The sequence below is a fragment of the Peromyscus maniculatus genome, chromosome X, assembly GCF_049852395.1.
Source record: "Peromyscus maniculatus bairdii isolate BWxNUB_F1_BW_parent chromosome X, HU_Pman_BW_mat_3.1, whole genome shotgun sequence".
In the NCBI taxonomy this organism is placed as follows: Eukaryota; Metazoa; Chordata; class Mammalia; order Rodentia; family Cricetidae; genus Peromyscus; species Peromyscus maniculatus.
The window spans coordinates 809,666-824,336 of NC_134875.1; the positions used below are offsets into that span (position 1 = coordinate 809,666).

A 14,671-nucleotide genomic window follows, 5' to 3' on the forward strand; every position below is an offset into this window, starting at 1 on the left:
CCTATATGTGTCTTTACTATTGGCCATATGTAACCTTTAAGGGGAAGAGAAATCATAGTAAGATCATCTTGGATCCACGGTACTAGGTAAAGGGATCTCAAGTTGTAGGAAGTTGGAGGGAGGAGAGAAGCTGGACAGATAGCTCAGTGGTTAAGAGTGCTAGTATTCTTGCAGAGGACTTGGGTGTTCATGGGAGCACGTCACCAACTGGTCCACATCTCCAAGGCCCCTCTCTGCAATCACAGGAATGGCTTTCCCAATGTTGCATCCTGGCTGGAAAGTGCCTCCATTGGGATAAATGTCAACATGTCCTACTGGTTTCTGGATCCCAGTACTTCAGCCAGCTGACCCTCTGGTGAATGTGTGTAAGACATCCACGAAATCTGCGACATCAGGTCAGACTCAGATTCTGCTACTCCAGGAATGAGATGACAAGTGTCCTCAGCTGTGTCTTCAGGGGTCCTTAGGGCAAATTTACTTTCAGTGTCTGCAAAATCTCTTCCCTTGTCTGCTGCAGCCACCCCTCCATGGAAGGCACACTCCCAGGGCCACCAGGAGCAGGGCTTTGCTCTCCATCTCCTGGTGCATCCTTCTGCTGCAGGAAATGCGGGGTGCGGGCTAGCAGGAGGGAGTCGATCCAAGTAGCAAGGGATTGAGCAAGAGGCCCCAGAGGGCTGGAGCACAGTAGAGCTCCACAGGGCAAGTCAGCCTTTAAAGGGGGAGGGCAGGGCAGCTGGAAGGGGCAGAATTCCTGGGAGAAGGAGGAGGAATCGAGTCTGACTGCCACTTCAAGCACAGCAGCAAGACCTTCATGGTGATCTATGGCTGGATTGTGACAGGAATGTATGAGAGTTGGGTGCCCAAACTTGTGGCCACCCTGTGCAAGAGAGAACCTGACTCCAACATTATTGTAGTGGACTGGCTATATCGGGCCCAGCAACATTATCCAGTGTCTGCTGGCTACACCAAGCTGGTGGGAAATGATGTGGCCAGGTTCATCAACTGGATGGAGGAAGAATTTAACTACCCCATGGACAATGTCCACCTGTTGGGGTATAGCCTCAGAGCCCTCGCTGCTGGGGTGGCAGGAAGTCTGACCAACAAGAAGGTAACAGAATCACTGGCTTGGATCCAGCCAGGCCTAACTTTGAGTATACAGAGGTCCCCAGTCGCCTTTTTTCTGATGATGCAGACTTCGTGGATGTCTTACACACATTCACCAGAGGGTCACCTGGCTGAAGTATTGAGATCCAGAAACTAGTAGGACATGTTGACATTTATCCCAATGGAGGCATTTTCCAGCCAGGATGCAACATTGGGAAAGCCATTCCTGTGATTGCAGAGAGGGGCCTTGGAGATGTGGACCAGTTGGTGAAGTGCTCCCATGAATTTTTCAGAGCAAAGATGCACTTGAGATGTCTGAGAATGATGGAGCTGAATTTGGTAGCTCATTGTGATGACACATATTATAAATAAGCCAATGTATTTCATACTCATTTTTAATGAAAAATAATTTTTGTTCCTTTTGATTTTAAAAGGAGTTTTTGAGACAGTGGAAATGCTACCATCCAGAGCTGGAATTTGGCGAGTAGAATGTCTTATTGGCAAGCACTTACAGGCTGGAATGAGCACTCTTTTTCTAGTATACAACAAGTGTGAGTAACTGTGGGTAGAAGCTCACAAACTAGTCCGTCTATTTCTACACAACTTTCCTCCTGCTTGAAGTGGTTGTCTTTATCAGGAAATAAATACAAGCTTATATTATTATTAAATTTAAAATGAATGTTGCTGGTAGAAACCATCAGAGTCCTCGGAGGAGATAGAAGCTTTGGACCCTTTGAATATGGATCTGTGGTATTTAACAAAGTGGTGGTTAAACAGTCTTCAATTTCACAGTAGTAGATTTTGGGACTTAATTTTAATTCAGTTAACCAAAGATAACTTACAAACTTCACATGGAAGAGTTTGGGGATATAACTTTAAACAAGTAAAAGAACCACCACCTACCTAAATATTATAGTTTATCCTTGTTTTCATGGGTTCTGTGTCATTTCTAGCGTCTATGTTTGATTTCAGGGTGTCAGATTCCCCTGGGAATGGCTTCTGGAAGCATCAGGGATTTTCAGATTACAGCTTCTGGACACTATGGTAAATACTGTTATTCTTGCTATAAGAATCTGAGCTGATTTTTTTTCATTTCTGTTGGAGAGTTTCAAGTAACCAATCTACTTCCTTCCATGCTTTTCTCTCTTTTTTACATTATTTTAAAATTATATATATAATTTCCCTGCATATACACCTGTGCACCACTGGCATGCCTGGTGCCCGCAGAGGCCAGATAATGGCATAGAATTCCCTGGAACTGGAGTTACAGGTGGTTGTGAGCTGCCTTGTGGGTGCTGGGAATTGAACCTGGCTCATCTGGAAGAGCAGCAAGTGCTCTTAACTGCTAAGTCATCTCTTAAGCCTTCTCCATGTTTTCCCTACTTCTGCTCAGTAGATTTCTCTCAAGTCTGTACCCTTTCCATTTCCCACTGTGACCATCTTAATTCAGGCACTTTTATTTCTTACCTGGGCAATGACATTAACTCCTGAAATATCCTCCCTACTGCTCCCATGGGTTCATTCTACTGTGCATAGTAGGAAGCTACACTTTCTTCTGAACAGTGGTAGTAAAGCTTGAATAGAGTCTATAGAAAATTCTCACACATTATTCTAGAATAAGAATTTGCAGATCATTGTCTATAGGCCCATTAACTATTTTCATATGTGAGTTAAGAATAATATTTCATTTTTAGTGTATATTATCTAAAAGTATAAATTTCATTGTGACATTTTTGTTTTCCTATTTGAATATAATATACTTTGATTCTAATCACTGCCACCTCTTACCCTCTGATACTCCTCTTCCCACTTTCCAGTCAGCTTCCTCTTCCCAAATAGTTAACTTTTCCATTTAAAAAATTTATTATCCTTATTTATGTATGCGTGTATGTGCATGCACATGTCTGTGTGCACATATAGAAGTCAGAAGACAGTCTACATAAGTCTTTTCTCTCCTGATATGTAGATCAAATTCAAGTCATCAACATTAATGGCAAACAATTTTACTCACTGAAACATGTGGTGATATATTGTGTTCCCCAATATATTGTGCATCCTAATAAAGCTTATCTGAGGATCAGAGGAAAAATCCAGCCACTATATTAAACATAGAAGTCAGGCAATGGTAGCACATGCCTTTAATCCTAGCATTCTAGAGGCAGAGATCCATCTGGATCTCGGTGAGTTCAAGGCCACACTACAAACAGAGCCAGGTGTGGTGGCACACACCTTTAATCCCAGGGAGTGATGGCAAAAAGCAGAAAGGCATATAAGGCATGAGGACCAGGAACTAGAGGCCTTTAGGCTTTTTAAGCTTTTAGGTTTTTTAGCAGCAATTCAACTGAGATCCATTTGGATGAGGACTCAGAGGCTTCCAGTTTAAGGAAACAGGATTAGCTGAGGAGTTGGTGAGGTGAAGTTGGCTGTGGCTTGCTCTGTCTCTCTGATCTCTCAGCTATCACCCCAATATCTGGTTCTGGTTTGCTATTAATAAGACTTTTTAAGATTTGTGTTACAGAGGCATCTCACTAGTCCATCTTTTTCATTTTTAAATGACTTTAAAAAAGTTTCATGACATGTTAAAATTATAAAATTCAAATTGAAGTATCCATTAAAAGATCTTATTTTGCAACACAGTCATACCCACTCATTTACATAGCATCTATAACTACAATGGCAGTTATGTAGCTAAAACAGAGACCATATAATCTGCCTTTCTTTTTTATTTCTTTAAGAAATTTTTTATTCATTTTACATACCAACCACAGATCCCCCTCTCATCCCTCCTCCTACTCTTCCCCCAGTCCTCTCCCACCTTGATCCACCCCTCATCCCCTCCTCCGAAAGGGAAAGGCATCCCATGAGGCATCAGCAAAGCCTGGTACATTCATTTGAGGCAGGACCAACCCCCCCACCCCCTGCATAAGGCTGAACAAGGCATCCCACCATAGGGAATGGGCTCCAAAAAGCTAACTCACGCACCAGGGATAGATCCTGATCCCACTGCCAGGGGTCTCTCAAATAGACCATGTGGTGATATTGTATGTACCCCAATATATTGTGTACCCTAATAAACTTATCTGGGGATCAGAGGACAGAGCCAGCCACTAGATTAGACATAGAGGCCAGACAGTGGTGGTACACACCCTTTATCCTATCACTTGGGAGGCATGGATCTCTGTGAGTTCAAGGCCACACTGGAAACAGAGCCAGGTGTGGTGGCACATGCCTTTAATCCCAGCATTTGAGATCTCATGCCTTTGCTACCAAGTATTTGGGAAGGACACACAACTTTAATCCCAGCACTAGGAAGGAAGGAAGAGGGCAGGACACAGAAATGTATATAAGGTGTGAGTAAACAGGAAGTCTCTCTTGAGGCTGACCAGTTGGTAAGGTGACATTGGCTGTGGCTTGTTCTGTTTCTCTGATCTTTCAGCTTTCATCCCAATATCTGGCTCCAGGGTTTTGGTTTTTTTAATTAATAAGACCATTTAGCAATTCATGTTACAAGACCAAGCCACACAGCTGTCTCCTACATGCAGAGGGCCTAGTCTGATCCCCTGTAGGCTCCACAGTTGTTGGTCTATAGTTTCTGAGTTCCCATGAGCTTGGTTTAGTTGTCTTTGTAGATTTCCCCATCATGATCTTGACCCCCCCCCTTGCTCATACAATCCATCCTCCCTCTCCTCAACTGGACTCCAGGAGCTCGGCCTGGTGCTTTGCTGTGGATCCCTACATCTGCTTCCATCAGTTACTGAATGAGGGTTCTATGATGACAGTTAGGGTATTATTCACTGGTCTGATTACTGGGTGGTAGGCCAGCACAGGCACCCTCTCTACTATTGCTAGTAGTCTAAGCTGAGGTCATCCTTGTGGAGTCCTGGGAATTTCTCTAGCACCAGTTTTCTCCCTAAACTCATAATGTCTCCCTCTATCAAGGTATCTCTTTCATTGCTCTCCCACTCCGTTCCTGTTCCAGCTTGACCATCCCATTCCCTCATGTTCTCATCCCCCCTTCCATCCCCTCTATTGCACCCCCTCAACCTGTAGCTGAAGTTTTCTTGTGTCCTGACCTGCTGGCCGTCAGGACAAATCTCTCCCATTTATGTCCCCCAAGTAAACACACAGAGACTCATCTTACTTATAAACTGTATCGCCATAGCAGGGTGCTTGCTATTGGTTCTTATATCTTTTTTTTTTAGTTTTTTTTTTAATTTTTTTTATTTATTTTTTATTTTACAATACTATTCAGTTCTACATAATAGCCACAGATTCCCTTGTTCTCTCTCTTCCTACCCCCCTCCCCTTCCCCCCAGCCCACCCTCCATTCCCACCTCCTCCAGATCAAGGTCTCCCCCGAGGACTGGGATCGACCTGATAGACTCAGTCCAGGCAGGTCCAGTCCCCTCCTACCAGATTGAGCCAAGCGTCCCTGCATAAGTCCCAGGTTTCAAACAGCCAACTCATGCAACTAGCCCAGGACCTGGTATCACTGCCTAGATGCCTCCCAAACAGATCAAGCCAATCAACTGTCTCACCTATTCAGAGGGCCTGATCCAGTTGGGGGACCCTCAGCCTTTGGTTCATAGTTCATGTGTTTCCATTCATTTGGTTATTTGTCCCTGTGCTTTATCCAACCTTGGTTTCAACAATTCTCGCTCATATAAACCCTCCTCTTTCTCACTAATTAGACTCCCAGCGCTCCACCTGGGGCCTAGCCGTGGATGTCTGCATCCAGATTCCTCAGTCCTTGGATGGGGTTTATGGCACAACTATTAGGGTGTTTGGCCATCCCATCACCAGAGGAAGTCAGTCCCGGCTGTCTCTCGACCATTACCAGCAGTCTTTTTGTGGGGGTATTTTGTGGATTTCTGTGGGCCTCTTTAGCTCTTTGTTTCTTCCTTTTCTCATGTGGTCTTCATTTACCATGGTCTCCTATTCCTTGTTCTCCCTGTCTTTTCTTGATCCAGCTAGGATCTCCCGCTCTCTTTCCCTCGACCGTCGCCCTTCATTGTTCCCACTCATGTCCAGGCTGTTCATGTAGATCTCATCCATTTCTCCGTATCTTTCTTGGGGTCCCGTTTTCCAGGTAGACTCACTGGTGATGTGAGTAGCAGTCCAGTCATCCTTGTTCCACATCTAGCATCTTCTTATGAGTGAATACATGCCATATTTGTCTTTCTGAGTCTGGGTTGCCTCACTCAGGATGATTTTTTTCTAGATCCATCCATTTGCCTGCAAACCTCATGATGTCATTGTTTTTCTCTGCTGAGTAGTATTCCATTGTGTATATGTGCCACAATTTATTTATCCATTCTTCAGTTGAAGGGCATCTAGGTTGTTTCCAGGTTTTGGCTATTACAAACAATGCTGATATGAACATAGCTGAGCAAGTGCTCTTGTGGTATGATTGAGCATTTCTTGGGTATATGCCCAAGAGTGAGTGGTATAGCTGGATCTTGGGGGAGATTGATTCCCAATTTTCTAAGAAAGCGTCATATTGATTTCCAAAGTGGTTGTACAAGCTTGCATTCCTACCAGCAGTGGAGGAGAGTTCCCCTAGTTCCACATCCTCTCCAGCATAAAGTGTCTTCAGTGTTTTTTATCTTAGCCATTCTGACAGGTATAAGGTGGTATCTCAGAGTTGTTTTGATTTGCATTTCCCTGATGATTAGGGATGTTGAGCAATTCCTTAAATGTCTTTCAGCCATTTGAGTTTCCTCTGTTGAGAATTCTCTGTTTAGTTCTATAGCCCATTTGTCAATTGGACTGTTGGTCGTTTTGATGTCTAATTTCTTGAGTTCCTTATATATTCTGGATATCAGTCCTCTGTCAGATGTGGGGTTGGTGATGATCTTTTCCCATTCTGTAGGCTGTCGCTTTGCCTTATTGACCATATCCTTTGCTCTACAAAAGCTTCTGTGTCAAGATGTCCCATTGATTGATTGTTTCTCTCAGTGTCTGTGCTACTGGTGTTATATTTAGGAAGTGATCTCCTATGCCAATGCGTTCAAGACTACTTCCTACTTTTTCTTCTAGCAGGTTCAGAGTAGCTGGATTTATGTTGAGGTCCTTGATCCACTTAGACTTAAGTTTTGTGTACAGTGACAGACATGGATCTATTTGCAGCCTTCTACACGTTGATATCCAGTTATGCCAGCACCATTTGTTGAAGATGCTTTCTTTTTTCCATTGTACTCTTTTGGCTTCTTTGTCAAAAATTATATGTTCATAGGTGTGTGGGTTAATGTCAGGGTTTCAATTCAATTCCATTGGTCCACATGTCGGTTTTTATGCCAGTACCAACCTGTTTTTATTACTGTAGCTCTATAGTAGAGCTTGAGGTCAGGGATTGTGATGCCTCTAGAGGTTGTTTTATTGTACAGGATTCTTTTGGCTATCCTGGGCTTTTTGTTTTTCCATATGAAGTTGCGTATTATTCTTTCCAGGTCTGTGAAGAATTGTGTTGGTATTTTGATGGGGATTGCATTGAATCTGTAGGTTGCTTTTTGGTAAGATTGCCATTTTTACTATGTTAACCCTGCCTATCCATGAGCATGGGAGATCTTTCCAGTTTCTGACATCTTCTTCAATTTCTTTTTTCAGGGACTTAAAGTTCTTGTCATATAGGTCCTTCACTTGCTTGGTTAGTGTTACCCCAAGGTATTTTATGTCATTTTTGGCTATTGTAAAGGGTGATGTATCTCTAATTGCCTTCTCAGCTTCTTTGTCCATTGTATATAGGAGGGCTACTGATTTTTTTGAGTTGATCTTATATCCTGCTATGTTGCTGAAGGTGTTTATAAGCTTTATCAGTTCCTGGGTGGAATCTTTGGGGTCACTCAAGTATACTATCATGTCATCTGCAAATAGGGAAAGCTTCACTTCTTCCTTTCCAATTTGTATCCCCTTAATCTCCTTTTGTTGTTTTATTGCTCTGGCTAGAACTTCAAGTACTATATTGAATAAGTATGGGGAGAGTGGACAGCCTTGCCTCGTTCCTGATTTTAGTGGAATTGCTTTGAGTTTCTCTCCATTTAATTTGATGTTGGCTGTTGGCTTGCTGTAAATTGCCTTTATTATGTTTAGGTATGTTCCCTGTATTCCTGATCGCTCCAAGACTTTTATCATGAAAGGGTGTTGGATTTTGTCAAATGCCTTTTCTGCATCTCGTGAGATGATCATGTGGTTTTTTTCTTTGAGTTTGTTTATATGGTGTATTACATTGATGGACTTTCGTATGTTGAACCACCCTTGCATCCCTGGGATGAAGCCTACTTGATCATGGTGGGTAATTGTTCTGATGTGTTCTTGGAGTCTGTTTGCCAGTATTTTATTGAGTATTTTGGCATCAATGTTCATGAGGGAGATCGGTCTGTAGTTCTCTTTCTTTGTTGCATCCTTGTTTGGTTCAGGAATCAGGGTAATTGTAGCCTCATAGAAGGAGATTGGTAATGTTCCTTCTGTTTCTATTATGTGGAACAATTTAGAGAGTATTGGTATTAACTCTTCCTTGAAGATCTGGTAGAATTCTGCAGTGAAACCATCTGGTCCTGGGCTTTTTTTTGGTTGGGAGACTTTTAATGACTGTTTCTATTTCCTTAGGGGTTATTGGACTATTTAAATAGTTTATCTTGTCTTGATTTAACTTAGGTATGTGGTACCTATCCAGAAAAATGTCCATTTCTTTTAGGTTTTCCAGTTTTGTGGAGTAGAGGTTTTTGAAATATGACCTTATAATTCTCTGGATTTCCTCAATGTCTGTTGTTATGTCCCCCTTTTCATTTCTGATTTTGTTGATTTGGATTCTCTCTCTCTCTGTCTTTTGGTTAGTTTGGATAAAGGCTTGTCTATGTTGTTGATTTTCTCAAAGAACCAACTCTTTGTTTCATTAATTTTTTGTATTATTCTCTTAGTATCTAATTTATTAATTTCACCTCTCACTTTGATAATTTCCTGGTGTCTATTCTTCCTAGGAGACTTTGCTTCTTCTTGTTCTAGGGCTTTCAGGTGTGCTGTTAAGTCACTAGTGTAGGATTTCTCCAACTTCTTTATGTGGGCATTTAGTGCTATGAATTTCCTTCTTAGCACTGCTTTCATAGTGTCCCATAAGTTTGGGTATGTGGTGTCTTCATTTTCGTTGATCTCTAGGAAGTCTTTAATTTCTTTCTTTATTTCTTCCTTAACCCATTGGTGATTCAGTTGAGCATTATTCAGTTTCCATGAGATTGTAGGTTTTCTGTAGTTTTTGTTGGTGGTGAAATCTAACTTTCAACCATGGTGGTCTGATAGAAGACAGGAGGTTATTCCAATTGTTTTGTATCTGTTGAGATTTGCTTTGTGGCCAAGTATGTGGTCAATTTTAGAGAAACTTCCATGGGGTGCTGAGAAGAAGGTATATTCTTTCTTGTTAGGATGGAATGTTCTGTAGATATCTATTAGGTCCAATTGGGTCATGACATAAGTTAAATCCTTTATTTCTCTGTTAAGTTTCGATTTGGGAGATCTGTCCAGTGGTGAAAGTGGGGTGTTGAAATTTCCCACTATTAATGTGTGGGGTTTTATATGTGGTTTAAGCTTTAGTAATGTTTCTTTTACATATGTGGGTGCCCTTGTGTTTGGGGCATAAATGTTCAGAATTGAAACTTCATCTTGGTGGATCTTTCCTGTGATGAGGATGTAATGCCCTTCTTGATTTCTTTTGATTGATTTTAGTTTGAAGTCTATTTTGTTGGATATCAGGATAGCTACCCCCACTTGTTTCTTAAGACCACTTGATTGGAAAGTCTTTTCCCAGCCTTTTATTCTTAGGTAGTGTCTGTCTTTGAATTTGAGATGTGTTTCTTGCATGCAGCAGAAAGATGGGTCCTGCTTTCGTATCCATTCTGTAAGCCTATGTCTTTATATAGGTGAATTAAGTCCGTTGATATTAAGGGATATTAACGCCCAGTGATTGTTCAACCCTGTTATTTTTGGTGGTAGTGTGTGTGTACTTCTCTTCTTTGGGGTTTACTGTTGTGGTTTTATCTATTGCCTGTGTTTTCGAGTGTGTATCTGACTTCCTTAGGTTGGAATTTTCCTTCTAGTGCTTTCTATAGGGCTGGGTTTGTGGATAGGTATTGTTTAAATCTGGCTTTGTCTTTGAATGTCTTGTTCGTTCCGTCTATGATGATTGAAAGTTTTGCTGGGTATATTAGTCTGGGCTGACATCCATGGTCTCTTAGTGTCTGCATTACATCTGTCCAGGTCCTTGTGGCTTTCAAAGTCTCCATTGAGAAATCGGGTGTTATTCTGATGGGTTTACCTTTATAGGTCACTTGGCCTTTTTCCTTTGCTTCTCTTAATATTCTTTATGCTGTACATTTAGTTGTTTAATTATTATGTATCGAGGGGACTTTTTTGGGGGGTCTAGTCTGTTTGGTGTTCTATAGGCTTCTTGTATCTTCATAGGCATTTCCTTCTTTAAGTTGGGAAAGCTTTCTTCTATAATTTTGTTGAATATATTTTCTGTGCCTCTGAGTTGGTATTCTTCACCTTCTTCCATCTCTATAATTCATAGGTTTGGTCTTTTCATGGTGTCCCAAATTTTTTGGACATTTTGGTTCATGACTTTGTTGGCTTTAGCGTTTTCTTTGACTGATGAAACTATTTCTTCTACTATATCTTCAATGCCAGAGATCCTCTCTTTCATCTCTTGCATTCTGCTGGTTATACTTGCATCTGAAGTTCCCAATCTTTTACTCAGGTTTTCTATTTCCAGCATTCCCTCTGTTTGTGTCTTCTTTATTTTTTCAATTTCCCTTTTCAGGTCTTGGACTGTTTCCTTTATTTGTTTCATTGCTTTTTCATGATTTTCTTTTAGTACTTTATTGTTTTCTTCCAGTACTTCATTGTTTTCTTGCAGGACTTTATTGTTTTCTTCCAGGACTTTATTGTTTTCTTCTAGTTTGTTTGCCCTTTCCTCTAGTTGTTTACAGCATTCTTCCCATTTTTTTGTCTTTTCCTCTACACAAGCCTCTACCTTCTTCATGATGTTACTCATAAGGCTATTTCCTTCTGTTTCTTCCAATTTTTGATGTTCAGGTCTAGATGTTGGAGGTGGGCTAGGTTCTGGTGATGCTGTATTGATCTTCATTTTGTTGTATGTACTTCTGCCTTGACGTCTGCCCATCTCCTTGTGGTTCCTTCTTGGTCTTATCAGTGTACTTGGTTCAGAAAGAGCTGACTGATTCAGGAAGTCTCTCTCTCTTGTCTAGATGGGAGTTCTCTTGTCCAAATGGGAACTCCGGGGCAGGATGGAAGCTCTTATCTGGACCGGAAGTCTCTGGTCCAGAGGGGAAGTCGGGGGCAGGATGGGAGCTGGGGCCCGGTCTCTAAGTCTCAGGAAGTGGCTGGGGTCTCGGGCAGATGGGTGTGGAGGCAGAGCGTGGAGATTGCAGGGGCTGCTGGGGGGCTTGGAAAAGGGGATCCCTCCTGGTGGGGCTAGAAGGGGACCTGCCTGGTGGCCAGAACCTGGGGCCAAGTTGGGCAGGTCTTCCTGGAGTGGCTGGTGCCCAGGGATGGGGTCCGGGTTGGGCCCAGATACTCACCTCTGGTCCAGAAGGGAAGTCGGGGGCAGGATGGGAGCTGGGGGCCGGTCTCTAAGTCTCAGGAAGTGGCTGGGGTCTCGGGCAGATGGGCGTGGGGGCAGGGCATGGAGATTGCAGGGGCTGCCGGGGGACTTGAAGAAGGGGATCGCTCCTGGTGGGGCTAGAAGGGGACCTGCCCGGTGGCCAGAACCTGGGGCCAAGTTGGGCAGGTCTTCCCGGAGTGGCTGGTGCCCAAGGTTGGGGTCCGGGTTGGGCCCGGATACTCACCTCTGGTCCAGAAGGGAAGTCGGGGGCAGGATGGGAGCTCGGTTCTTATATCTTAAATTAACCCATTTCTATAAATCTATACCTTGCCATGTGGCTTGTGGCTTACCGGTATCTTACATCATGCTTCTCATAGCGGCTGGCAGCATCTCTCTCCTCAGCCTTCCACCTCCCAGAATTCTCCTCTCTCCTTGTCCCGCCTACACTATCCTTCCTGCCTGGCTACTGACCAATTAGCATTTTATTTATCAATCACTCATAGCAACATATATTCACAGCATCAACCCCAGTTTACTCAGGAGATCTCATCTATTTCCCCTTCCCAGGGTGATCCAGTCATTTCTCTTAGGATCCTCCTTGTTAGCTAGCTTCTCTGGAACTGTGGGTTGTAGTCTGATTATCCTTTGCTTTACATCTACTATCCACTTATGAGTGAGTACATACCATGTTTGTCTTTCTGAGTCTGGATTACTTCACTCAGGATGATATTTTCTATTTCTATCCATTTGCTTGCAAACCTCATGATGTCATTGTTTTTCTCTGCTGAATAGTACTCCATTGTGTATATGTACCACATTTTCTTTATCCATTCTTTGGTTGAGGGCCATCTAGGTAGTTTCCAGGTTCTGGCTATTACAAATAATCCTGCTATGAACATAGTTGAGCAAGTGTCCTTGTGGTATGATTGAACATCCCTTGGGTATATGCACAAGAGTGGTATCATTGAGTCTTGAGGTAGATTGAGTCCCAATTTTCTGAGAAGTCGCCATACTGATTTCCAAAGTGGCTGTACAATTTTGCACTCCCACCAACAGTGGAAGAGTGTTCCCCTTGCTCCACATCCTCACCAATAATAATCTGCCATTCTTAAAATACTTGCTATCTAGCCGTTGACATAAAAAGTTTGTCAAACCTCTACTTTAAAGGAGAAAGAAAAAAAGGAGGTTTGAGTATTATTTAAAGAGTTTCTGGACAGAAAGTCTATGCTTTTTATTTCTTTTATTTTTACTATTTTTTAATTTTCTGACTTTTCTATAATAAATGTACATTATATGATAAAGCAATATTATAGTATCACTTGTAGATTGCATATATACCTCAGTGGTAGAGTACTTGCTTAACACATGCAAGGGCCCAAGTTCATTTCCCAGTACTGTCCTGCCACTAAAAAAAAATAGAACATGGGATATAACATCAAAAAACAAGTTCTTCAGATAGTAATCAATGCTATCATACTTAAAACTTTTATGCATTTCTCTATCTCTTCCACAACTAATATTAACCTTTCTCTAGATAATACTATTGTTCCAGAGTTTTTAAGATAAATACATTTGTATATATAATAATATAATCTCTCTCTTCTTTTTTGGACAAAGGACAGTGGGCTCCAAACCTGGCCAGACTTCATCATTCTGGATCAATCAATGCCTGGAGTACCAAGGAGCCCTTTTCTTGGATCAAGGTCAGAAAACTATGAGAAATATATCATCATTCAACAAGTTCAAAATGTTATACATACCCTTTTATTCTGCAGTCTCTTCTATAAAACATCAGTTAACATATGAGGAGACTATATAATAGAATGACTTATTAATTTGTGCAAAAATATTCACAAATGAATGCTTGTTCTGGTAGTTTGAATAAAATAACCCCCATTGGTTCACAGAGAGCGGCACTATTAGGAGGTGTGGTCTTGTTGGAGTAGATGTGGCCTCATTGAAGGAAGTGTGTCAATGGGGGCGAGCTTTGAGGTCTCAGATGCTCAAATCACACCCAATGTGATATTCTCTTCCTGCTGCCTTTGGATACAGATGTCGAACTCTCAGTTACTTCTCCAGCATCATGTCTGCCTGCATGCCACCATACTTCTCGCCATGACAACAATGGACTAAACCTCTGAACTGAAAGCCAGTCCCAATTAAATATTTTCCTTTATAAGAGTTTTCATAGTCATGGTGTCTCTTCACAGCAATAAAACCTTAACTAAGACGCTTGGGAATGGAATTGAATATACAGATGTGTCCCATTTCTTTCTACTTGGAATATAACATCACAATGATTTCTATAATTGAATTTACTATTTTTCAAGACCATGTATTCTGTATTCTATGAGAATATATCTCCAACTAAGTAGGTGCCCCTGAGTCCTCTGATGCTCTGCATTTTTATACAAAAAGGGTAGCTCAGTAGTTCATCTTAAAAACAACTGAATTGTAGCTTCTTTTGTATAGTTAAATCTGTCTTTCAGGAATTTTATATCCTTTGGGTATTAGGAAATACCTACTTAATGTAGTTCAATATGGTAAACTAGGATGGAGTAATACTTGAGGCAGGTTAGCTCAACTTTTTAAAATGCATACAGTCTTTTGATGTCTCACTTTGCTATTTCCTCTAGACCAGCCCTGACCAATGGAAATATGATGTGTACCACAAATTGTAGCATATTGGGGAACACAATACCACCACAACAAATTAAAATCACATGTATTATTTTCCATGATCTAGTAACCATATAAAAATGAACATGAAATTTATCTTTTTATTTTTAATGTTTGTGTGAGTATATATGTGGTATGCATGTATGTGTGTACATGCATATGTGCACCTATGCATAACACATGTGGAGACCAGGGGTAAATGTCAGTTGTATTTGTCTGTTACTTTCCACATTATTTTAAACCATATTTTATTAATTCTTTGAGAATTTCATATAA

General features: G+C 41.5%; 1 protein-coding gene and 1 pseudogene across 9 annotated transcripts in view; both read left to right on the forward strand.

Moving 5' to 3' along the window:
* F8 (coagulation factor VIII) overlaps positions 1 to 14,671 on the forward strand; it is a 166,674-nt gene that overhangs the window by 86,455 nt on the left and 65,548 nt on the right. For all 9 annotated transcript variants that reach the window (XM_042268902.2, XM_076562461.1, XM_076562459.1 and 6 more), the window contains 3 exons: positions 1,539 to 1,655; positions 2,077 to 2,148; positions 13,334 to 13,419. In XM_042268902.2, coding sequence (XP_042124836.1) covers positions 1,539 to 1,655; positions 2,077 to 2,148; positions 13,334 to 13,419 — 275 coding nt within the window. The remainder of the gene's footprint in view (positions 1 to 1,538; positions 1,656 to 2,076; positions 2,149 to 13,333; positions 13,420 to 14,671) is intronic.
* Positions 299 to 1,515, forward strand: LOC143270710 (lipoprotein lipase pseudogene; annotated as a pseudogene).